Source organism: Octodon degus, unplaced genomic scaffold (assembly GCF_000260255.1).
Source record: "Octodon degus isolate 3935 unplaced genomic scaffold, OctDeg1.0 scaffold00071, whole genome shotgun sequence".
Lineage (NCBI taxonomy): Eukaryota > Metazoa > Chordata > Mammalia > Rodentia > Octodontidae > Octodon > Octodon degus.
This window is the reverse complement of record NW_004524647.1, coordinates 7,406,188-7,433,546: the sequence shown is the minus strand read 5'-3', so window position 1 is coordinate 7,433,546 and position 27,359 is coordinate 7,406,188. Positions and strand designations below refer to the sequence as shown.

The window sequence follows — 27,359 nt, the reverse complement described above, 5'->3', positions numbered from 1 at the left end:
GGTCATGTCCTACTACAGCAATACACAAGCAACACATTTATTCTAACATATTCACAAACACAGAAGGCTTAATAAGCAGTACATACGCTGTGACTGAGACACCATTTTTGTTCGACTTCTTCCTCTAGAATCTGTCTTGGCATTTCCCATGCCAGTAAGTGGTGCTGAAAGCTTTGCTCTCACACGGCCTGAGGGATAAAATATTTACAGAATTAAAAACTTTAAAAAGTAATAATATTAAAGGAAAAAATCGACTATTTTCAAGCATTGTTAAATTTTGTAATAATGCAATCATTACCTACAGGTTATATTTTTCTTAAAAATTCAAAAATGTCAACTGGGTCTTTTGTTTTTGGACACGATCTAGCTATGCCGTTCACGGTGGCCCATTGCCAAAGGCTACACTAATCCTCCTGCTTCAGCCTCTCAGGTATCTGGCACAGCAGGTGCACAGCATCATACCTGACTTCTTACTGTCTTTTATGTGTTGTACTGTAAACTAATTTTTCTTCAAGGGTAGGAATAAAATCAAACTAGAAGACTTTCACACTTAATATGAAAAAATATTAATTTAGTAGTCATAATTAAGATAATTACTACAGGTATGTCCCTTGTTTAATTGGTAATTGTAATTCTAAATTTTAGTTTCTAGGAAATTTATTCTCAAATTTACTCTATAGTTTAAATATGAGCTTAACTTAAAAACAATCCAATAGTCCGCTAGGATGAAAAATGTATTTCTAAGGGGATTTGCAGGAAGAGATACTACTGCCAAAATAGTTAACTTTTCTTATATCAGATTATTCTAGGTATATATTGATATATTTATTATTTTCTTCTAACTAGTTTTATTTAGAAAATGACTTGAGGAAATCATATCACATAAAAATTTATCGTTTCCTTAATATATTTCTTATCAATGTACTTAAGCTGCAACTAATAAAAACAATGGACAATGAAATACATTACTAGCAGGCACTCTGGTATCTCAAGCAAAGGTCTCACTGAAATCAGACCAATACCAAACATATTCAAAGGAGAGCCCTGAACCTTTTTCAATTAAAAGGTTTAATTTGTAAGGAATACATAAAATTCTAGCTATTTTTATATAGCAATATTAATATACTATAGACTAGGAAGAAGTTAAAAACTTAAGAATGAGGCAAAATAACAACAAAAACTAGAAAAAAAAATAGGCAAAATGAGAAACATAATTGATAAAATTGTAGCATTTCACCAATTTCAAGGCTCCTAATTAGTCCATATTCCAGGTCTCTCAAGCTTTTACAAAGTCTATTTTGAATAAAATATAATGTCTTCATGAATAAGAAGCAGAACAAAGAGATCAATTATTTTTGAAATGGAGAATTTATCCACATTCTGTTTAAGCAATTAAGATGTAAGTATTTTGATTGTAATGTTTTAATTTATAAAGTGCTTAAATAAGCTGCCATTAGTGGCTACAACGTCAAAAGTCATGTTTTTTTTTTAAATTTATTTTATTTTATTTTATTTTTAAAGTCATGTTTTTATAAAGTACCCCAGCTTAAACCTTAAAATATGAATTGTTTTAAATATATCAAAGTAATTACGAGACAAAAACAATTTAAACCTAGTTGGGTCTACATATAAGAAAATGTTATCTATGTAAAAGTTGCAGAAAAATGTATTTTAAATTAAAGGCTTTAATAAGACAGCTTGCAGACAGAATACAAAAATTGAATTATTTTCCTTCATACACATTTGAATGGAACACATAATTACTTTTAAGGTGAACTCAGTAAAATACATGCAACAATTTAGCTGTAATCTCAAGTACAGGGTCAGTGAATGCCCCAACCACTGATACAAAAATAAAAGATGTATTTCAAAGTGGACTAAATAAAAAAACATTTAGAAGCAAATAAAAAACCAATGGCACATGCTCCTGCAAAGTAGAAATGAATTTGCATACATTAAAAAATACACAAAACCAAAATAAGTTTTAATAACATTACTACAAAAATGAAATTATGCCCTAACTCTATATTAGATATTGTTAAACATGTTAACAAAGTATGTTTTTCAGCATGAAACAATCCAAGACAAAAAGCAAAACTACAGAATGAAAAAGCAGGAAAAAAAAATTCACACATCAAATGAACAAAACTAAATGTAGAATGTAGAAGATACCACTGTTGGCAAATTACAAAATTTGCAAATAAATTATCCCATTTTAGTATTAATTCCTACCAAAAAAAATAGGAACATAGAGATATTGGTATTACTAACAAAATGTGTAATTCTTACCATCTTCAGAGGCTGTTCCTAAATAAGAGAAATAAAACAACATTTCAACAAATTCTGCCCATGCTGCTACCTTCGACACCCACCCAAGACTAAAACAAAAAGTTGAGAAGGAAAAAAACCTCACTTTTAATCTGATAAGACTTACTGTTGAAAAGGTTCATTCTGAGAAAAAATGTGGGATACCTGACTTAAAGCACATGCAAAGAGTTGAAATTAAGACAATAGAAAATGCCAAGATTCTATAGTCAACATTTCTGTATTTCATCCTTAAACTTTGAAATAGTAAAGTTATTTACTCAAGAAAGAAAGATCTAATTCTGCAATACTCTTCTTTGTAAATGTACAGATCTAATTCTGTAATACTCTTCTTTAGACTTTTCTAGAGTAGGAATATTTTCCGTATATTTTCAAAGTATAGCTCACAAAAAGTATTAAGAACTGACAAATAATGGAAGTCAAGACCATTATCTGAAGCATAGGCTTCAATTACCCAGAATTTTCAAAGTATATAAAAAGTCAAAGACTTGTCAATCCATCAGCTATTTCCCCAACATTTATCATTACTCCCTAAGATATCAGTGAAATGTACTAAAAAGGCCAAAGAACCAACATCATAATTTACTGATCAAAAAGGAGTATAATGTACATGTCTCTGTGTGTAGTTTTTAATAACTAAGCATCAGTTTTTTTTTTTTTTTTTTTTTTTGGATCCAGGGATTGAATTCAGGCCCTTGCACTTCCCAGGGAAGCACTTATTCCACTGAACCATCTCGCCAGCCCCTGAGCATCAGTTTTATACACATCATTGTAACAGATGTGACTCCTCAAATAAGTTATTTCTCATTTAAACAAGAAAACAGGCTGACTGGAAAAATAAAAAAAAAAATTTAAAGGTTCCAGGAATATTACTGGGGCTGAACCCAGGCACTTTGCACTGAGCACATCCCTAGGTCTTTCATAGTTGGTATTTGTTTTTCTGAGACAGGGCCTCATGGTATAGCTCAGGCTGACCTTGATCTCACTATGTAGACCAGGCTGGCCTGGAACACACGGTGATAATCCTGCTTTAGCTTCCTAAGTGCTGGGATTTCAGGTGTAGGCCACCATGCCTGGCCAAGAAATTATTTCTTGATGGCTGTCATATAATGGTTTTTTAATTAATGAATTATTTTAATCATACAAAAAAAGAGAGGTTATTTTAACTAATAGTCCTGTACCCAACCCAAGATTTAATAAACACTCCGTGTCATTAAAATAGAAAATATATATTAGGTCAACTTTTAGAGCAATGTAATAATTGAGAGAAAAACGTGTCTCAATTTTTCCTAGCTCTCATAAAATGGTTTAAAGATTTCAGAACTTTATTGTAAGTTATCTTTAAGGGCAAGATACAAGTGATATGCTGTCTAAGACCAGACAAAAAATTTATAGGTTACTGAAATAAGCAATTACAGATAGACTGTAATCATTTGAATATTGAAAGAAGAACGATGCAGTTGTTATTTTCTTTCCTGGTACTGGGGATTGAACCTTAGGCACTGCACCTAGTGAGCGATTACTCTACCTAGGAGCTTCATCACCAGTGCTGACAAAGCTTACAGTGAAGACTAAATGCCAGTTTGAAATTCACTATTAAAAAGACAGCATCTGTAACTTGTATTTCATTTTCATAAACATTTGAACCTGTGAAATGTCATATTTTTGCGTCATATTTCTGTCTACAACAGTCAATAAATTGAAGTGCAGAATCAAAGGATTTATGAGATTACTTTTCGTTCTTCTAGATGCAATACTGTCAAGGAGGACAAAAAATGGCAAATATTCAAAGCATATTTCTAAGAGCACAGGTAAATTCTTTAAAAATAATTTACTTAAATAACAACAACAGTTCTCTACTAGTTGAGTAGACTTGGAAATACAAAAATTGAATCAAAAACTCAATTAGAGAATTATGTAGCCATTTTCACAGTATGATTCTTGGTAAACAAATGTTGCATTTTCAGTATTTAAAAGAGGAATCAAGGATATACTAAAGAGCCCAAGAGCCATGAAACTGTAATAGAATTGTAAAAGGAAGTTCTTACCATCCATCTTGTCAGAAGTATCCTCTTTGATGAAAGAGCAAGCAAAAAGAGGAAAACTTAGTATATTAGAAAGATTTTTATAATCCCTAAAAAATTTTTTAAAGAAGACAATTAAGTGTTCAGACATACTGTTTACTGCCTTGTTGCTTACCTATCCCCATCTTTACTTAGAACTTTCAGCCTCTTAGCATCTCACCTCTGGATAAGTTCTTTTGTTTTAATGATTTTTTTTGAGACAGTCAAGTTCTGTAATTCAGGTTGGCCCTAAACTTACTACATTGCTCAGGCTGGTCTCAAATGTACCGCAATTCTGCTTCAGCCAGTGCTAAGATTAGAGGCATGCACCACCATGCTTGGCAGACAGCTGGATAAATCTTAACAACTACTTTCTTTATTTTACTGCTTGAGGAGATTGCACAACCATGTAGTCATGGGTATGGGCACTACTACAGACTTGGTCTTTAAGTGTCTGTAGAGGAAGAATTAACACTGTGGGAATAATACTGCTCTTAAGAAGGTCCTGCCTGAGAGGCTGGTCTTTGGTAACTTAATTTTCAATGTTCCTTTTGTTAATGATGTTCTATTTTGTTCTTTTTCTTTTTTGTCCTTTTGGGACAGAATCTTGCTATGCAGTTAAGGCTGGCTTTGAGCTCACTTTGTGTCACAGGCTGGTCTCAAACTTGCAACCATTCTCCTGCCTCAGCTTCCCATGTTCTGGGATTACAAGGGTGCACCACCACACCCAGCCTAGGGAATGCTGGACTCTGCTATATTAATTTGCCTAACCTGGTTTTTGCAAAAAAAACCCATGATATATGATGAACATTTGCTTTCTTACTGGGAGTAGAAACACTGGGCACATGTTGCTGCATTTCACTGTTAGAGGGAGGAGTACCATCTAACACCACCTCTGATATTAGAACTTCGATAACTTACACTTGAGACTCCTCCAGACTGCCTGGTAAGTCCTGTTCCTTTGCAGGTTTTGATGTGTATCCTTCTGCTTTAACAAACTCAACCACCAACAGAGCTGCCTCTAATTCCTGCAAGTCCTTTCAGTAGCCTTCAAATGTGTGGGTGATTGTGGGAAGCCCAAGTGTTTCTCCTCTTATGCCTCTTGGCATATAATCCTGGCTCTGAATCCTCAGGCAGAGAATCACAATGTCCACAACATTCTTAATATGTACCTGCCACAAAAATCTTACCTGAATCTACCACTTCCTTCATTTCCTTCCCATCTAACTCAGTGAACTGGTGGCCCTTCCACAAGTAAGACCACCTCTCCAGTTATGTTCTGTACCTCCCATTCCTCATGCCTTCCACTGAGATGTCACTGTGACATTATTTTCTCTCATCCTTCCACTTTATTTTTTCTACTGACTTACCACTTTAGTACAGAAACAATCACCTGCACCACTCTTTAAAAATAAGTTACTCAACCTTATACTATAGGTATTTCCTACAGTGTTCTTTCATCTTTTATCTTGACCATGAAACAAAAATTTTTATAATTTTCTTCCCAACTTCTTCAGTGAACTGAATTTTGATTTCTATACTCATGATCCCAACAAGATTATATATTTTTCCCCATTCAAGTTACTTCATAAAGCCTGCTGAGATTCAAAAATACACATACATATGGGTACCAAGGTTTCCTTGACATAAATTCCTGAAAGTATTCAGTGCTTGAGGGAAAATGAGAACAAATCAGAAGTAGCTGCTTTAAGTTCAACACTGACAGATCTCTCCTGAGTGCCACTCTCTTATAACTATTCCCTAAAACATATTCAGTTTAAAGTTTTGTAGGGACTTCAAATTCAAAATCCATTAAATATAATAACCTTTTTTTGTTCATTTCTCATCAAGCTATCAACAGACTGAGTATAGGAGAATATAGTCTGGTAACTAGCAGGTACTTATCAAAAAATAGCTGTGCCAAGTGTGCTAAGAAGAATGAAACACTTCTGAAGCCCACATGTTTAGCCATGATAAGTGAAGTACAAAACATAAGACAGCCAAGAATCCGCCAGCTGCAAGTGTTCTTAGAAGAGTGCATGACAGAGGAAGTGAGGTGGGTCAGCGAGAATGTGAGGCGAGGAGGAAATCCCTGGAAAGAGCCACGGGGGAGCAGCTGAATTTCCCTGACTGTGAACTTGGGCCAGATGAATTAAAGAGAAATATTTCTATAATTAAATAAACCATACAATTTAAATGTTAAAGAGCAACAAGAAATACACTGTCTATCTCATGGCACTATTATAGGCTTTTTAATGAAAAAATTGTAAATTGGCTTGCTAGTTCACATTAAAGCATCTGAGATACACTACTTTCTTTCTGGTAATAAAAGTAATAGATATTCAATGTATTATATTTATTTTTAAAGTTCCTGATGACCAAGTTTTACTTTTATTTTATGAGTTTTTGTACCACTTTTAAAGAATTGAAATATAATTCATACATGCAATAAAATTCATTTTTGTGTAGTATACAACTACATGTTTTACTAACTCACAGAACTGTATAACTTTTACTAACTGCAGAACATTTTAATCACATCCCCAAAAAATCCTATGCCCACTGCCAATCACTCCGTTCTTCCCAATCCTACTCCTAGCAACAACTAATTTATTTTGTAACTCAGGATTTGTCCATATAATTGGATTTGTGTAATAAATGGCCATTTATGACTGGCTTCATAATGTTTCAAGGTTGGTTCATCTTATAGCATGCATTTTTATGTAATGTACTCATCTTTATTGCTGAGTAATATTCCATTCTACTGTATGGACATACCCATTTTATCTATCATTTGCTAGTTAATCGACATTTGGGTAATTCCTACATTTTGCCTATTGTGAATACTGTTATGAAAATTCAGATAAAACTTTCCATGAGAATATGTTTTCAAGTTTCTTGTATACACAATGAGGAGTGGAACTGCTAGTTCATACGGTAATTCTTTGATTTTTAGGTAATTATTACACTATTTTCAAAATGGCTCCTCTAATTTACATTTCCATGAGGAATATGTAAGAATTCCTCATATCCTCAACAGCAGTTTTTATTGTGTCTTTTTGATTTGCACTTCCCTAATAACTGCTACTGAGCATTTTTCCATGTGCTTAGGGGAATCTATGTTTCTTCACTGGAGAAAAGGCTAATCAAACCCTCTGTCTATTTTTTTTTTAATTTTTAATTTTGTGTGTGTGTGTGTGTGTGTGTGTGTGTGTGGCCAGCTCAGCCCACCTGGGGGCGGGGCTGGCTGGCATGTGGTGCTGGGGGATTGAACTGCAGTCCCTGTGCTTTGCTTGGCTTAGCTTGCTCTAAGTAGCTGCTTTAGACCACTGAGCCATCTCACCAGCCCCCCCTTTGTCTATTTTTAAATGAAGTTCTTTTTGCTACTGAGTTCTAAGAGTTCTTTGTATATTTTGGACGTAAGTCTTTAATCAGGTATATAATTTGCAAATATTTTCTGTTATCTGAGATTCTGTCTTTTATTTTCTTGGTGGTATCCTGTGAAGCACCAAAGTTTTTAATTTAACATATTCATGATAGGGCCATAATTAGTAGCAGGTGGCTCTGAATCACTGGTGGTACATGCATGTTTGTCCCATTGTGTGGCGTAGGACTGTCCCAACTGGTGGTACACGCTGCCCAATGGGACATGCACTTAGAACCAGTGGTTAAAGCCAGTGGTTCTGTTAACATGTTGACAAAGTCTAAAAATCTCTTTGGGGGATTGCCTATAGCTCTGGTATCAGATCTAAGAAACCACTAACATCCAAGGTTAAAAAGATTTATATCCTAGGGGCCAGCGAGATAACTCAGCCTACTAAAGCACCTGCTTAGACAGAGCACAGAGGCTGGGGTGGCTTTGATCCCCGGTGTGCCATGCTGGCCTCACTCGTGGGTATGTTGAGACATAATTGAGACTAGGCATGGTGGCATACACCTGTGATCTCAGCACTTGGGAGACTGAAAACACTGTCTAGGATCTCACAGATATGATTGCTATAGCTTTTAAGAAAGTTTTGAAACTGTAAAGTATGAGTATTCTAGTTTTTTTCTTGTTTTGAAGATTATTTCAGGTATTCTGGATCCCCTGAATTTCCACAGAAGTGTTAGGATCTGCTTACTAATGTCTATAAAAAGACAGCTAGATAGGATCTGTACTGACTGTGTATATCAATTTGCCATCTTATCTTTTTAAATCTATAACCCTAAAATATCATTTCACTTATTTATACATTCTTTACTTTCTTCTAACAATGTTAAAATATGTAGCTTTCATTGTACAAATCTTAAACCTTTTTTATATCTTTTTGCTTAAGTATGACATTATAATTTTTTTATCTACTTCATTTTGTATTGCTGAGTGTTTAGAAAATCTTGGACTGATCTTGTATCCTACAATCTTGTTGAACTAGTTAATTGACTCAATTTTTTTGATGGATTGCTTATGATTTTAGAAAATAAGGATACAAGTTTTAGATAAGAGAGAAGTTTGGTTTTTCGCAGAGATGGTTTTCACATGATTTTTTTGCACAGAGATAATTTTATTTCTTGTTTTCTAGTCTGGATACCTACTATTCCTTTTTTTTTTTTTTTTTTTTTTCTTTTCAGAGCCAGGGATTGAACTCAGGCCCTTGCACTTGCCAGGCAAGTACTTATTCAACTGAACTATCTCCCCAGCCCTGAATATCCTTGTTATTGATCTACTTTTTCACTGTTAAGTGTGATGGGAGTATATCTGTTAAAGATGCTCTTCCTTAGATTTAGAAAGTTCCTTTCTATTCCTAATTGAACAAACATTTTTATGACAAAAGGGTCTTAGATTCTGTCAAATGCTTTTTTCTGCGGCTACTCAGATGATCAGGTATCTGGTCCTTTACCTGATTAATATGGACCATGAAGGTGACTGATTTTCTATATTAAAATAACATGGAGGGCTGGCAAGATAGCTCAGTGGACTAAACACCTGCTTAGGCAAGTGCAGGGACCAGGGTTCAATCCCTAGCACCACATGCTATGCCAGCCCCACCCCCACGCATGCTAAGCTGGCCACCAAAACCAGATGTAGTGGTGCACACCTGTAATTTCAGCGCTGGGGAAGCTGAAAATAGGAGGAACACTACAAGTTTGAGCTGCGTAGTAAGACCATGTACCAAATACATAAAATAAATAAATAACATGGCATTCCTGGTAATGTAATGTTAAATAAAAATTTATGAAAATTAAAAGCACTAATTAACATCTTTGTGTGTGTTTATATCTATCTATCTATCTATATATCCCTAGTCCTTTATTTATGTATAATATTACACAAAATAATCAACTTAACCACATACTTTGTTAATATGTATCATTCTACCTTTGTTGAAAATACAACTTTTATTTTTGAGGTAGCTCCTCGTTCTGTAGTTCAGGCTGGCCTCAAACTTGAGGCAATTCTTCTGTCTCAGCTTACAGATTACAGGTGTGCACCACAATGCTTGGCTGAAAATATGACATTTGAATGTGTGTAAAGTATAAGGACATATTCAATCAAATCATAAATGTAAGAATTAATTCAATCATTTCCATTTTGAACATATAAAGGTTGGCTCTAATAATATGTTACAGTGAGTATTATTTTTATCTCTTGATATGACTAAACAATGGGTTACTAAATCAAAAATTCTAAACACTTTAAATTGGTTCAAGGGTATTACTAAACTGACACTGTGTGCCAATTATTTGCCTACTTAGTGTTCAATCAGGACTATCCAAGGGAGGAGGCAAAAATGGAGCATGAAGAGACACGCACTGTGGCTAACTAAACTCAATCTTTGATATCAATGGACATACAACATAAAAAAACCAAGCTCTATAGTATATTTTTAATAGCTTTTAGGATGTTTCAATTCTGATGACACACAGAACAACTTTGGAACTCTCCCAGATTCCCAAAGGCTTTAAATTCTTATTAAGGGAATAATTAGTAGACAGAACACAGACATTGATTATAGAGCCAATACCCTTCCCAAATTGCCTTAGTAACCAGTGGCTGGATGTGGCAGAACAGCACTGTTGTAAAAGTTCTAGGGGGAATCATGAAGTAAAGAACTATTTCACTGATCAAGATGGTGAGGAAGAGCACAGGGGATCCTAGAAACAAGGCAGCTCAGCCAGTTCAGAACTCTGCTCCCAATACAGAATTGTATTTTAACATATAAATTATCCGTAATTAGCAAGCATGAAGTAGAAATGATTAAGACATATTACTCTGTCTTCACTGATCAAGGAAAGAACACTGTATAATTTCCTAGGATTAGCATTCTTACCAAGTGAGGCATAGGAACCTGGATTCAGGGCCCCTGCACCCAGTCGCCCACTTCGCACAGACTGTCCAGCAGCATGATGCGCCTTGGCACCAGCAGCAGCATTCACATCAATGTCACTTCGTGAACGCTGCAGGCTTCCTGGAAGTGAACTGGCTTTGCTGCTGCTTGCCGATACTATGAAAAGACAAGACAAGGTAACCTATATTATTTAAATCATTGCAAACAGAGTCAAAGTTACACAAACAGGAATGTGTCAGGAGTAAATAATCCATGATGATACATCATTAGCAAGGAAGCAAGGGTCAAATGGGCAGTAACATAAAGTCGGAATGTCTCAGTTTCAACCTTGACATACTAAGTTTTGTGGGCAATTTTCTTCCTTTTTTTTTTTTTTTTTTTTTTTTTCTGAGACAGTATCAAGCTATGTAGCTAAGGCTGTCCTCGAACTCACAACAATTCTTCTGCCTCAACCCCCTTGGTGCAGCAATTAGAGGTGTGCAACACCATACCCATCACTGTCTGCAATTTTCAATATTTATTTTCATCTCACACTGAGAGAAATTGCCCATTTTGACTATAAAATTCATAGAACTGTTTGGCTGATGAAGAGATGTTCAGGAGTGATTTATAGAAATGGAGTACTCTAAGATAAATGATAGCAGTATTTTCTATTTACTATCAGAAAAAGCCAAGAAAAACTCATCCTAGTATAGGGATACTCAAGACATTAACGGAGGTTCGGCCACTCTTAGGTAATGTAAGTCATTAAATTTCTTTTCTCTTTCTATTTTATGTATGTGGTATAGGATCTCACTACACAGGTCAGACTCAGTGATCCTCCTGTTTTCAGCCTCCCCAGCACTGCGATTATAGGCGCACACCATCATGCCCAGTCTCAACTGCCCTCTCAGTGCACCCTGGGGTTGGGCTGGTGCAGCCAATACTAGAGATTGAATCCTGGTCTCTGCACTTGCCAAAGCAGGTGCTTAGTCTGCTGGGCTATCTCAATGGCTCAAGTCATTACATTTCTGCAATTTAGTTTTTCAGTTTTAAAAAGCTTCACAGACTCAGTCATGACTTATTAACAGATGGTGAAATCAGTGTAGCAGTCCATGACTAGCATGTTCAAGGAATGAGACAGAATAAGAGTGCATCACATATAAGAGAAATGCTTCACAGAACTTTCAGGTGTGTGTGTGTTTGTACATAATGTTTATAAATGTATGGTATTGGGTTATGATAATGATTTTCTCACTGTTTATAACAATACAGGGTTTTCTTTTTTGACAGAGAGAAGGTTTCACTATGCATACAGTTCAGGTTGGCTTTGAACTCACTCTACAGCCCTGGCTGGCCTTGAACTCATGGAGATCCTCCTGCCTCAGTCTCTGAGTGGTAGGATTACAGGCATGTGACACCTTCCTCAGTCATACTAATATAGTTTAAAGGCTACTGGTTAGAGATAACATAAATTATAGCTTTTACTTATAAAGGCAATTACCTCTTCCAGCCACAGCGGATGGATTTGCTGTAGACCATTTCGAAGAAAAAGGACGACTGCAAGGCAAAAAACAAAAACAAAAAAACCTTTATGATAGAAGACTTAATTTACCAATATTAGTTTCCAGAAGAGCTGAGAAACTTCTAGTTTTAACTTTTCTTTTAAAAATCACTTTAGAATAGTTGCTCTCAAATATATATCTAATATTAATGGTGTCTGAATTAGCTATAAAGCAAAAATAAACTGGCAATGAATAAAGATGATAAACTCTAAGGTAAGACTGGATTACTTTTATTCACTTACTCCTCAGTACACATCATGCTGCCCACGAGGGTGACTCACTGTTAGCACAATCAACCATTACGTCAGGCAGCTCTGCATATTATCTCTCTCACCTGATTCCTAACAGTTGGGGCCATTAGCAATTTCATGCAATTATCATTCTCTCCAGGCATAGTACTACTGTTATTGTGTGGGGCCACAAAAACAAGGCTAAGAACTATGCTTGGGGATACATGTACAATTAGAGAACATTAGCAAAACATTTCTTTCACGTCACAGAGCCCATCATCTACTTTAACTTTGAAAACTATCTTTAATTACAATAGTACTCTGCATGTAGCCCATAGACAGATATACAGAAAATATGTTTAAAAGCTCAAGGAAAAAAAAGAGAAGTAAAAATCCCAGAGAAATTAATTAATGCCAAGCTATATAAAGATATTCTTTAGGTTACATTATTATCAACAGTAAATTTTATAGTGGTTATTAAAGCTCTACATCATACTAATTTTTATAATTAATCTGAAACTATTGTCCTTTTCGATTAAGGTAGACTATTTCAATGTTTACAATGCTTAAAGCAGTTTATTTTAAGATACTACAGTGAAACAAAATATCTTCTTTACTATTCAAAGTGTGGTCTATGGACAAATAGCCCTGACATTACACTAGCGCCTATATAAAGTGTCAATATTCAGGTCCCACCCTAAAACTACTGATTCAGATTCTGAATTTTAACATGATTGTCAGGTGATTCACATGTTCTTTAAAGTTTGAACATAGTAGATAAAGAAAAAAACAAAAGCAACAAAGGAAAAAAATACGACTCATCTGAACTGAGTAATTTATTACAAATTTAATATACAAGTTTAGGTAGAAGTTCAAATAAAAATTTAAACAGCAGTTTAGATATATTATTCCTATTGTAATTTTTCTGAAATCAGGTATCATCTGCTTTTATTTGTAAGAAATTAAACTTTAATATCCACATAGCCTTGTGAGGATATTAAATATCCTGTAAATTTTCTACCTTAAGTGCCTCACTTGTCTCACTCTAATCCAAGTTTTACACTGAATTGCACGGCAACCAGCAATTTGGGGTATGTGGCTGTGGGGGGAGTGGTTCCAAGGAGAAAAAAAAGTTACAGATTTTAAATGGACATTTTGTGAGTTGCTCCTCCCTAGGGGAATCTGCAGATGTAGGGCACAGGGCAAGAGGTTAGGAAAGTAGATAGAGGGCCACTGTTAAGAAGCAGAAAAGGCATGAGAAATTTTAGAATCTCACAGATCTGGAGCAATAGAAAACAGGATTACCACTGCCCAAATGATAAGGATTTGAGGTAGCAAATGATGTCATGATGAGAATAGTTAGAGAAGTGAGACACTAAATCATTTTGCCCTCTGGATAAGCTGTATAAAAGGATAGGAAGAAACACAGTGGAGTAGTAATGTTTCCCAGACTCTACAGACATGAACATAAAGAAACAAAACATGAATTATTAAATCCTACCCCAAGACTAGTAGTTAAGCTAGCATGTAATCTAACTCTCAAGATAACAAACCAAGGAAAGTAACATGAATCATCACTTTTTTCAAAGCTTTAGGTGAAAGCAAGGAGTCAACCATCCAATTTAAACTTCAGGGGAGTTGAGAATAGTTCAGTGATTATCATTCGTATGACCTTACTTGAGACTTTCTTGTGAACTAGACGAGGATCTGTCTGATTGTGGAAGAGATGCTACACTGCCAGAACTCTTTAAATAAGTCTGAAGACTTTTCTGATAGGATGGTTCAAGGGAATTATATAATGTTTCAGCTTCCCCAGGGAAGTGGTTTCTAAGACCCATATAAGTCCTGTAAAAGAAAGAGGGGAGGGGGGGAAGAAAAAGAAAAAAGAAAAACATATAAAGTAATAGCTTTTTTACATTAGACTTAATTGGTAAAATATGCACATTTAAGAAGGCTGAAGATGAACTCACTGGACCCTGCCCTTGCGAGGCAGGCACTTATGCCGCTGAGTTATACACCCAGCCCCAGGTAAATGCTTTTTAAATAGCACAAATTTCAGTAGAAAAATCACAGGTCATTTTTTCTTTTTTGTAGTACTGGTAATCAAACCCAGGGCCTTCACATTGAACTACATCATTAGTGTCTCTCATTAATTCAATCATTCACTCATTCACAGACAGGTAGACTCAAACTTGCAGTCCTCCTGCCTCCTCCTTCCAGATGGTAGGATTATAGGCATGGCTGTTATACCTACTTGACTGCAGGCTTTTGAAAAAAGCAGATTTCAGTTCAAAATCTGGCTGTGCCACTTATAGTTTATGAGGCCTTGGGGAAGTCCACAAATTTTCAGACCTCAACTCCTACACCTTTCAAAAATCACTTTAAGGATTAGAAAATAATGTATACCAAATGCCTCACTCAGTACAAGATACATAATATATATTCAATAAATGATAGTTACTTTTGTTTAAAGAAAAGTAAACAAATTATGATTGAAAAAGAATACTGATGATTACACAAAGCAAGCGGTTAGATGCCTACTATAGATATAATGGATAAAATTACTATCAATTTTACTGAAGAGGTAATCAGGTATAGCACATGGCTTTTATTTTTTCAGTAAAATTCCTTTTAAAAACTGATCAATGTCTTTTTAACGCTCACAAAAATATACTAATGACTTACTTTCTTGCCTCCACTCTGGCCTCAGCATCAGCATCATGAATTCCCTTCTTAATAGTTTCAACCAAGACAGCTGCATGTCTATAAAATAATATATTTAGATTCATGTATAAAGTTGTATATTTTACCACAAATGATACTTATTTCCACAACTACCACAAAGGGGTAAGAGATGTAAAAATATTAGTGCACAATAATAAATCTAAGATTGTAGGATTTTCTAATAATCTGCTGCAAATATTTCATTCACATGTGCTTATTTTCTGATAACCTTATCACTATAAGTCTGAAAATATTCTCTTACAAAACCAAGATAATATATAGTATCTAAATTTAATATTTTTCTCTCTTTTTTCGTTACGGGGATTGAACTCAGGACCTTACACTTGTCAGACAGGTACTTGTGCCACTGAGCTATCCCCAGCCCCTGAAGTTAATACTCTAATGAATCAGAGGGAGAAACTTCTATGTAGTTCCTACTGGCCCAACACTGTAGAAAATGATTTGCTAACAGTATGATGTGATAATGATCTGACTAAATTGAATAATCAATGCCCAAAAGAATTTAAGACTTGGAATTATTTCATGTCTAAACAGCAAATTCTATTTTTAAAAACTGAGCTGTGAAAAGATGTAATGATTACCACAAAAATAGGAAATTAATATTACATATTCAGTGTAAATGAGGGCTACCCCTGAAGCTTTAAACTTGAAAATAATAAGAGACATAGCCATGTAAATAACCAGTGACCACCTGGGTGCCCACATTTTCCCTTCCTTCATCTCAGAGTATATTAGATAGTGCTGAGCACATTACTTGACCAAAGGTACCTAACAGCTGGTACACAGAAAATTTCCAAAATATATCTTTATTTAAAAAATCTTTCCTTTAATAGCAAGTTCTTTCCTACTCTTTGTTTAAAAACCATTCATTAGATGACTGACTACAGTTCAGAAATCCTATTCCATGTGTAATAATTAATTAGAGATACATTTTTAAATTTTTGCCCAATTCTACTTGGAATATCTTATATAAGCCATTCTACTTAAGGGACCTTCACCCACTATAGAAGGAAGAAAATCATACAAATCATAGCTGCAACAAGTAATCAAAGCACAATACCACAGCTTTAACAAAAAATCAGTATAAGTAATCTGTAAGTCAACATGAGAAAAAAATATCAAACCAACCCCATCAGCTTCTAAAGAATCAGCGACAATGGGGAGGTGAAGGAGCAGAGGAGGAGGAAGGAAAAAGATGTAATACATACCTTTCCAAAGAATGGGTCTGCCATTCTTGTAATAACAAATCTAAAAATTCAAATGAACGTCTGAAAAATAAAAGTTAAATAACTGAATGTATTTAGAAACATTAACACTTTCTTAATACTGTACTTTGCCCCCTGAAAGTATAAGACCCAATTTAGATATCTGAACTATGGATTATCTTAAGGATCCAATTATTCCTATGCTAAATAGTTTAAAAGATTTTAAGAATTTCTCATAATTTTAACTTTAAATTTTTGTTAAATGAAAAAAATTTAACAAATTTCATTAATTACAAAAATTATTTACTATTAACTATACATTGAAGATATACAATGACAAAGAAAGACATAATAATTAAGATACTAAATATCTCCTTATATGATTTTAAAATCAAGTTTATATACATTTTCTCCTAAGTCTTCTAGTTTTAAATGTCAAACATTTCGTTCTTAAGTTTTTCTTCATTGGGTAATAGTACAGCTTTGTCTTTTCTCCTTTTATTAACCTGTTTTTTGCATCTATCTTTAAACAGCTGTTCATCTGGTTGGTGCCAATCTTGGTCCACTGCTCTTTGATTTTCACTTTGACAACACTCTCTAACCCAGCTCTAATAGATACAATTCTCACATCTACTATCAGATGAAATTCTCATATCTAGTCCTATGAGCATTAGCACTGGTCCTCTGCCTCAGCTTTAAATTGAAAATCTTAATTTGTGGATAACTACATATCAGTAATAATGGCACATCAAATACTACATACAAAAGAATGAAAACATTTTGCCTTCTCTAATCTCAACTGCATTCTTTTTTTTTTTTAACCAAAAATGAGCATTCAACCTAGGGAACTGTGTATGCTAGTAAGTGCTCTGAGCTACATCTCTATCCCATTTATTTATTTATTTATTTATTTATTTATTTATTTATTTATTTTTGCAGAACCAGGGATTGAACTCAGGCTTTTGCGCTTGCCAGGGAAGCACTTATTCCACTGAGCCATCTGCCCGGCTCCCCTTTTTATTTTTTGAGAAAGGGTCTTATTAAGTTGCCCAGGCTGGCCTCCAACTTGCAATCCTACCTCAGCCTTCTGAGTACTTGGGGTTACAGCATTGGGCCCTCACATCTGGCTTCAAATGCATTCTTTTAGATCCTATCATACACATTAGGAATCAAGAAGCAGGAAGATTAAATTAATTTGTTCAAAGTGATAGAATTAGGACCTAACCCTTGGTATCTGAATCTAGAGCTCACTGTTTGAACCCTGACACCATTTCCCTCATCCATACCCACTTATCAAATATCATTTACACATAAAAATGTATTGAGTTTATAAAATCCCCTTCAATTAGTAATCATCAACACAGGTAGAGTTCAAACTATGCCACTCCTATTTAAATCAATGCTTTTCATTTTCCTTTTCAATCACTGTTCATAGCTGGAATAAAACATACGCTGAGTGACAATCTGTCAGGAAGTCTTTAATGTTGGTCAATACTACTACTACCACCTAAATATCAATGTCAAAATTACTCTTCACAACAGTCAATGCCCTTCACACTATGACTTCAGTTTACTTCCAATCCCATCTCCTAAACAGCCTCTTTTCCTCTGAAATTTGTTGGTCACATGTTCTGTCCTCAGCTGCCTATCCTGTTTAGTATGCAGAACAGCTTTACATCTCCGCTTAGAGTACAACCTACTCACTTCCCCTACTGCTAACAGGTTACTCCCCACTTTAAGGCAATTCCAGAATGCATTTCCTCATCTTCTCTTCTCTATTATATTTCTTATTTCTCCAACTACCATTTTTACAATATTAGATTAGTAAACCTTTTCTATACTGGGCCAGAAAGTATTTTAGGTTTTATGAACTGGCAATCTCTATGTCATATTTTCCCCTTTTTTATTTTTTGAGACAGTCTTGCTGTGTAGCTCAGGCTGGCCTTGAACACACAGCAATCTTCCTACCTCAGTCCTTCAAGTGCTGGGATTACAGGTATGCATCACTACACCCAGCTGTCCACTCCCTTTTTAAAACCACCTTCTAAAGTATAAAAAATATTCTTAACCTATAGGTTTTACAAAAGAAAACTGTAGGCTAGATATAACCTGTATTGTATGCTAATTTTTGACATGAGACAGGTGATTCAACAACTGTTGTTAAACTGTGAAGCACTTAAAGGAAATGGTCTTACTCAACTTCTCTATGTCATTCAAAATACTCAAATATATTTATCAAAATATTTAAATGGCTTGCCTTTTTTATAGATATTTATCAAAATATTAAAGGGAACCTGCCTTTTTTATAGATACTTATCAAAATATTTAAAAGGCCTGCCTACAATATTAAAAATTATAGAAATCATAAAGAAAAAGAGAAAGACAGACACTTGATTTGGCTACTCTTTTTCAAATACTAGGTTAAGTTTTACTAATGTGTATCTCAATTATTTCTCATACTTTGTGGGAATGCTATCATTAGCCTATGGACATATACAGATACTAAAGTTTAGAGCAGTTAAAAATTTCCTCAAGGCAATAGATTTAATCAATGGCAATTTTAAAAATTTAGCCCAGTCCTGACTCTACACTGAAAAACAAGGTAATCAGCAGCTGTGATAAAACTATAACTTAATATAAAATGGAGAAATATGAGTGGTCAGAAGAATTGTCTCATCACTTGTATTAAAACAAAACCTTTATTATATTTTACTGGAAGGCAATTTTAAGAAATTAATAATTTTAAAAATCAAACTAAGATTTAAACATTATTCAATGGTAAAGGTACACTAAAATTTTTTTTGCCAAAACTTACCTCCTCACAGGAACTGATTTTGATGTGCAATTGCTTGTTATTAAAGGGATAAGTCTGGGTACATGGGTATGCTGTAAAAGATGTTTCAGAAAAGGATGAAAAATACTGCGAACTTTATGTATTCCTTTCTCCTGTTTCCTTTATATTCAAATACTTAGTTATGTTTGAATAGGATAAAAACCATAAATCAGATTTTGAGAGGAATTAAGAAAATAGTAATGATCAGGTAATTTCTAAAGGACATTTGTGGATGCAGTAATATATAGCAATGACAAATTAATTGTAGAACTGCAAAGAACTATTAGGGCAGTAGTACAGGAGGGAGAGAGCACTAAGCAGGACTGGGCATGAATCTACCACACTGTCTGAAGTGCCATGGCTACTGATGGTAGAAAATATAACTGCATGTCACTCAAGCACAAAATCAGAGAAATCTATGTTCCATACCACTGGGAATACATTCTGAAATGGCGATTTTTAATAGAACTTCATTCTAGCTAAGCCACACCTCCTTAGAATTCAAGCAGTTCAACAGACACAACCTTCTGACTTCAATTAGTAATTCTTTTGCTCTTTAGTGAAGCATACACTAAGAAATTCATAATCCAACAGAATAAAATAGTAACCTAAATATATATCTAATACCTTAAATCTTCTATTTTTCTCCTGAGCTAACGGTATAGGTGAGTCACTGAAGAAGCAAGCTCTGAAATAAAGTTTAGTACAGAAAATATTTATTTATTTATTTATCTATTTATTTATTTTGGTACAGGGGATTGAACTAAGGGCCTTGAACTTGCCAGGTAAACACTTAAGCTACTGAGCTATCTCCCTGGCCCCAGAAAATATTTATTAAGAAGTACCCTTGGGATCACTATGGAAGAGAGGACAAAATTAGTGAATGAAGGAAGATGATGATCTGTGATAAGAACCAGAATATCTTTGTCCAAAGCCACCAGGGAGATGTGCAGTGAAAAAAATCCTTTAGAGAAGTCTTAAATTGGTCCAAGATGGGCAAATCTTCATACTTCCGTATTAGTTATTGGACTATGATCAAACTAGAAAGGGGTAAGACCATGGAAAAGGCATCTCTATGAGGCTGAAGCAATCCTTAAAGAGACTGAAACTGAAGACTGTCTATGGACAATGTTCCTAGATTAAGAAGAAAAGTTTTTTATTGAAATATGCACTGGAAATCAAATCAATGTCTAGTTAAACCAAAATCAAAGAAAAAAAGTTTTTAGCAGTAAGAGAAGTTCATTCCCAAAAAACCTGAAGCTGTTCAAGATGGGATTAATGCAAGAGTGTGTGCAGACCAATTTATTATCCAACTGTTATATTCAGTATGGAAGGGCAATGAGGACCTGCTCCCTACAGCATCCAAAAGACTCTATTGGCTAATCACTACTATGGAGACAAAGCACATGGAAAACCCCTAGTTATACTTCACTATATAGCAGATCTCACCTACCTACACCCTCTTCTTGCTCATAAATCCCTTCCCCCAAATTCCCAAAATTCTACTGCTAGGCTAATCACATTTATGCCAGTAGCAAGGATGTAAAGAGAGTACTAACCTAAGTACTGCTATACTACATTCAGGAAGAAGTTACACTCTTAACTACAGATGAAATATCCAACCACATACTAAGTCAGAATAATTTATTTAGACTTTATTAATTTAAGCTGACAACTAAAAAAAAGTCCTCTAAATTTAAAAGGAGAGCAATCTAAAGTAGTCCTCTGAGAAACAAACCAAACAGAAAACAGGAAATAATTTTTTAAAAACCTATTTGATTTTTATTTTGTAAAGAAGATAACATATAAATAACAAAAAAACATAAATAGAAAGAGAAAATTTTAGATAAAATGAGCAATTTAAAAATAAAGCACAAAGCCTGAGAATGGCAAAACGAATAGTGTGAAATGAAATGTAACTTTTCCTAGGAACACTTATAACCGTCAGACAAAGGAACAAGAAATTACCCAAGATACGATAAATGATACTGAGGTTGCCAAAAACTATACAAAAAAGAGTAACCCCCCCAAAAATATCTGAGTAAGACAGACGCCCCCCCAAAAAAAAGTCCAAAAAAAATTTTAAAGAAATAAAATATTTTAGGATGATTCACTCTAATCAGAAATCTTTATCTACTGTATAGGAGTAATACTAATGAAAGACAAATCAGAACTTCCATGAGAAACTCTTCATACTAAGGAACTATGGAACAAGCATTCCTAAGGGCTGTTTTGTTATTGTTTTGCTATAAAAGAATCAAGTAATATCTCACTTTCTAAAAACAACAAAGAGTTAAGAAAGCAACTCTACAGGATTACAGAAGTAAATCTAAAGTTCATAAATCAATTTTTGTTTTTTGAGATAAGGTCTCTCAATATAGCCCAGACTGGCCTCAACCTTGTAGCAACCCTCCTGTCTGGGCCTCGAAAGCGCCAGAATTACAAGATTATGCCATCATACCCTGCTGTTTCAAAATACACAAAGATAAAAACCAAAAAATACTAAAACAAAACAAGAATAACTGAAATGCAATTTAAAAATGCAAAGTGAAGAGCCAGTGAGATAGCTTTGCACAGGGCTGGCAGTATAGCTCAGTGGACTAAGGGCTTGCTTAGGTAAGCGCAGGGGCCAGGGTTCAATCCCTAGCACTGCATGCTGGCTCTGCCCTCCGGGTGGGCTGAGCTGGTGATGGGGTCCGGGCGTGGTGGCACATGCCTGTAATCCCAGCATTAGGAGCCATCCCTGGCTCAGTAGAATAAGCGCTTGCCTGGCAAGCACAAGGGCCCGAGTTCAATCTCTGGTTCCGCGCCCCCCCCCCCAAAATAAAAACAACTTTGGGCTGGGGAGATGGCTCAGTAGAATAAGCCCTTGCCCAGCAAAAGCTAGGGGCTGAGTTCAATTCCCAGTTCTGCCCCCCAAAAAAGAAAGATTAGGAGCCGAAGAGATAGTTCAGTAGAATAAGCACTTGCCTGGCAGGCATAGGGTCCTGAGTTCAACCCCCGGTAATGCAAGAATAAAATAAAATAAAGGTTCACTACGAGTCAGAGCTGCATAGTGAGACCCTGCACACGCGCGGGCGTGCGCATACACATACACACACACACTCACACGCACACACAGAGATAGCTTAGCGGACTAAGCACCTGCTCAGACAAGTGCAGAGACCCAGGTTCAATCCCTGGCACCACATGCTTTGCTGGCCCTGCCCCAGGGTGTGCTGAACCAGCCTGGAGACAGGGCATGCTGGTGCACACCTATAAACCCAGTGCTGGGGAGGCTAAAAGCAGTAAGATTGCTAGGAGTCCGAGCTGCATAGTGAGACCATGTATCAAATACATTTATTAAAAAAAAAAAAAGGAAAGTGAGATGATAACTACAATTCCAATCAGTGGAAATGAAAATAGTCTTTGTTAAAATGTGATTCACTGGTTAAAGGGAAAAATGATCTAAATAAGATAAAATGTATACTTTTTAAAAAGCATAGAGGAGTAAACAAGGAAGGTATTATACTTGACACTGACTAAGAATAAGGAACTTCTGAGTCATTAAAAAAAAGGAAATGGGTAAGAAGCACAATGAACAGAAAGCAGGAAACGAGAAAAATATTTTAAGGTGATAATAAACAAAACTTTTGACTGTAAAGTACCTATGTATGTATACATACTAAAATGTGTACATCATACATATATTATACATTTTTTATCATGTAGCAAATACACTTACAAAGGTACAAATTACAAATTTGAAAAGGTACAAATAACCTAAATGGATAGTATGTAGTTATAGGACAGCAAAATTCAAGGGAGAGACTGATGTTTTGAACTCTGCTGAACATCCTCAAAATACAGTAAGCAATATTAGGACTCTCCATTTATTGCTGTGACATCTGTGATTATACACATGTGCATGTACACACATATATGTATTATATTCTACATTTAAGCATTTTTATTTTGCAATCTGTGTTTTTTACATTTATAATGACCATGTGTTGCTTTTATTATCAGAAAAATAATTCAAAAACTTTTCTTCCTTTTGGGCTAAAAAAATACAAATGACTGATTTAAATGTGTTTAAGGTGGGAAAGGGAAGCAAACCTACCCGAATGATGAATCTGATTGCCGCACATCCAGAAGTTGCCATCACTTTTGCACTATTGGGGACAAGATTAAAAAGTGTAGGTACAATAGCTTCAGCGCCATGGTCGAACTTGTTTCCCAGAACTGTTGAAAGATGGCTACAATGGAAGACAAAAAGTATTTTTAATAGCTTAATATTAAATATAGACAGAAGTATATGTATTTAGATGCTCTTCTAATGCGAGGGATGGTGGTGCATACCTGTAATCCCAGCACTCAGAGGAGGCTGAGGCAGGAAGATTGTTGCAAATTGTGAGTTCAAGACCAGCCTGGGCTACAATGTGAGCTGAAAGCTAGCCTGAGCTGCATAGTGAGACCCAGACCAAAATTAAATAAATAAAAAAAAACCTCGTTTACTGAATGAACTTGAGAGATTTACTGCAATTAGTTTTACTGCAATCCTTTACTGGCTAGTCAAATGATGAAACTTGGCACTTTTCTTATCACAAATAATCCCTGATATTTCTGGGGTAGGATTTCACAATTCATGACTGAAACTATAATTCTGTCACATGATAGTGGGGCAATCTTAAGGACAACTTTTTTCTCTTTCCAAGTTTGTAGTTAAACAATAATTTATCCTTAAATTATATGATTCTTAGTTAAAACATTTAGAAAAAGCTGGTTGTGGTGAAGCATGTCTGTAATACCAGCACTTGGGAGGCTGAGGCTGGAGGATTGCCTTGAGTTCTAGACCAACCTGAGCAACATGGTAAGCTTAAGGCCAGTCTGCACTACTACGTAGCACAACCATGCTTTAAACAAACACACACATACACATGCACACACACTGAGGAAGGATGCTGCAATCACAGCTCTGATAATGCTTGTAATATTAGTCAATTTTAGTATATTTACAGAGTATCTTATTTAAAATACATGGTTGGGATACAGTTAGCTCCCCAAATCCAGGTTTTTGTTCAGGCAAATTCTCACACTCAGACCAATTTTTTTTTTCTTTTTTTTCCTTCCTTCCTTCCTTCCTTCCTTCCTTCCTTCCTTCCTTCCTTCCTTCCTTCCTTTCTTCCTTCCTTCCTTTACTTGGTACAGGGTCTCACTATGCAGCTCAGACTTGTAGTGATCCTGTCTCAGCCTCCTGAGCGCTGGGATTACAGGAGTGCACCACCACACCCGGTTCTGGTGGCTGGCTTGCCATAAGGTACTGGATATCAAACCTGGGTCCTTGCACTTGCCAGGCAGGTGCTTAGATCTCCAAGCTATCTCCCCTGCCCCCTATTTTCTTATGTTCTGTCATAATGTTGATTTCCTACGTTCTAGTTCACAGACAAAAAGAAATTTCTGGTCAAAAACAGGGAGATGCCATACCTGTGCCTAAAACCTATTGTATTCTTTAGAGTGTGAATTCTATTCTGGCAGGGAATGAATATACCTGTGAAATCAGCATGATTTTTATAAGTTTACTGGGAGAGATAGGGCCTAGAGTAGTCTTGTACTTCAAAGCTGGTTTAGTAGTATTCCTATGTGGTACCCTTCTGGGATCTCCACTGTAGGCAATGGCCAAGGTTTGTTTGAGATCTGTCAGGATAGTCAGATCTCGACTACCTCAGTCCTAAATGAGTTCTGGGAATTATTTACCTTATAGCTCCAAGGCAGTGGTTTTTTTCCTCCTTCTCAGGGAGTTACACCTTACATACACCAGACAGCAAGATTCATGGGATCATATTCTATAGCTCTTTTTTTATATATCTCTCTTTTCTCCAGTATTTTGTAGAGATTTTGGTCACCTCAACCCTCTGAAGTTCCAATTTCTGTGTCCTTAGCTCAGTGAGACTGCCTTGCTCTGTGTAGGTTTCCTGCATTTCCCCATGGTCTAAAGTGCTGTCACAGGTCAAAGTTTGCTGATGACCATACTGCTTAACTGACTTCCACTGTGTATTATTTGGATACACTTATTTCACATATTTTGTCTAGTTTTCTAGTCCTGTTTTACTTTTTGAGTTCACGTTTTATGGATTTTTGTTTCTAAAGTTACATTCTGGCATACTAACTTATACCTGGCAACTTTGCTGGAGTCCTTCAATTGGAACAAATTATCTATAGATTTCCTCGTGTTGTTTTTTTTGGGGGGGGGGAGGGTCTGGGTAATTACATCATCTGTTAATAACGGGGATTCTGTGCCTTGCAATCCTCATAGGTTTTATTGTGCTTACCCTTTTCTCTTCCAACTCAGAACATTCAACACAATACTTTAATACTACATTCAACACAATACAATATTGATAATAGGTACCCTTCACTTTTCTTTGAACACAGCTGTTTTCTATCTTCAAAGGAATGCTTACTTAAGAATACAAACAGTAACAGTGTTTAAGGTAGGGTAACTGGTAAATGTAATTCAAGTATTTTACCATCCTTATATGATAGAAGACTACAAACATTTAGATTTTCGTAAGTTAATGATTCATTTTACCATTTCCAAATACTGCTAAAATATCAGAAGTATGTAACAACCAAATTAATAATGAGAAAAGTGAATATAGCCAGTTTCTAAATTCATTCATTTTCTTCTTAAACTGAAAAAGTTGATCAAAAATCTACCAGAAGGCTTTGACCATCGATTGTGTGCTGCACTGGGCCGTTCGTATCATTGAAAGTGCTAAAAAGTTCACCATCACTGGCTTAGACATATAAACACATTTTAAGGCTGGTATACAGATACGAAAGGTTTTTTATAATCACAGAAATCTTTATATGTGCTTATATGGGGTTATCCTGCTACCACTTTACTTAATACTGAATCAAAAAATACAACATTCATTCATTAAAAATAGCACAAAAGAAATATACTTACGCCACAGTAATGCAAGCTTCTCGAACCACTTGGGATCTAAGATCCTTAGCTGATAATTTAAGTGCTCCATCCAACAAGCGCAAATGTTGGAAAAAGCAATCATATTGTGCAGCTCCAGCAACGAGCAGTGATCGAATTTTCTTAAGCTAACATAAAAAGAACTTTTATTATTGACACAAAAGGTGCAACCCAAAAGAAAAAGAATGAAACCTAAAAATCATTCTCAAATTAAAAAATAAAACATTTATATTTCATTATGTCTATCTAGTTATATTACGATATCTTAGCATGTAATGTATCTTGTAAATAAAAAGCTGAGAAGAGTATAGATTTACAAAAGTAATATATAAATATAAGGTATATATATATAGGTATAATAAAAATAGAAGTAGGTATAATACACAATATTATATATAATATATATGAGTTAAAGTTTTGAGAGTCTTTAAAATTGTGATAAACATTAATTAACACAGAATTTACCACTTAATTAGATTAAGGTACACACTCTGGTGCTCTAAGTACATTTACAATGTTGTGTGGCACCAGCACTATCTACTAAGGAAGCTTAATTTTAGGAGGGCTAATTTTAGGAACTCTATCTTAAAATAAGTTTTCTACTAATCTATACGTTAATGTCACACTTAACAAATGGTTTGTTCTCTCTCAGTTCTCCAATATATATGTATATACCTACTTTATTTACTAAAATGTAATGCTAAAGATATACTTTTAACAAATATAATTGTTAAATGTTCCCAAATAAAACATCTTGGTATATGACTGCTAATAGTTTTCAAATAAAAACAAAGGCATAAACAATAAACTTTCAAAAGAGATACAGGTACACCTCTGGGCTCAAGCATACTCAGAAACTAAGTTTGTTTAACATGTCCATTATACATAACATTACATTTAGCTCAGATTTTCTAAGTTTTAAAATATATATTTAAAGTTAAACCAGATGGATTAAAGATGTGAATATAAAAACAATGTTAGTGATAGACACATTCCAAATTGTAAGAAATTCACATTATCTTCCCTTATGAGAGAGACAAATAATTTGAAAAACTGGATAGAATATAGTACTAGGTAGAAAACATGTTTGCAAAAAATGCAAATAAAATCGTATAAAT

At 35.0% G+C, this 27,359-nt stretch overlaps 1 protein-coding gene across 12 annotated transcripts in view; it reads right to left on the bottom strand.

Annotated features, from left to right (window-relative positions):
- Clasp2 (cytoplasmic linker associated protein 2) overlaps positions 1-27,359 on the bottom strand; it is a 203,474-nt gene that overhangs the window by 75,258 nt on the left and 100,857 nt on the right. For 8 of the 12 annotated variants that reach the window (XM_023719722.1, XM_023719727.1, XM_023719721.1 and 5 more), the window contains 11 exons: positions 26,224-26,369; positions 23,374-23,509; positions 19,254-19,324; positions 16,442-16,501; positions 15,174-15,251; positions 14,166-14,333; positions 12,198-12,253; positions 10,697-10,870; positions 4,374-4,397; positions 2,290-2,307; positions 87-188 (listed from right to left, as the gene is read on the bottom strand). In XM_023719722.1, the coding sequence (XP_023575490.1) occupies positions 87-188; positions 2,290-2,307; positions 4,374-4,397; positions 10,697-10,870; positions 12,198-12,253; positions 14,166-14,333; positions 15,174-15,251; positions 16,442-16,501; positions 19,254-19,324; positions 23,374-23,509; positions 26,224-26,369 (1,033 nt within the window). The remainder of the gene's footprint in view (positions 1-86; positions 189-2,289; positions 2,308-4,373; positions 4,398-10,696; positions 10,871-12,197; positions 12,254-14,165; positions 14,334-15,173; positions 15,252-16,441; positions 16,502-19,253; positions 19,325-23,373; positions 23,510-26,223; positions 26,370-27,359) is intronic. The other 4 variants (XM_023719725.1, XM_023719728.1, XM_023719732.1 and 1 more) reach the window with 2 other exon arrangements.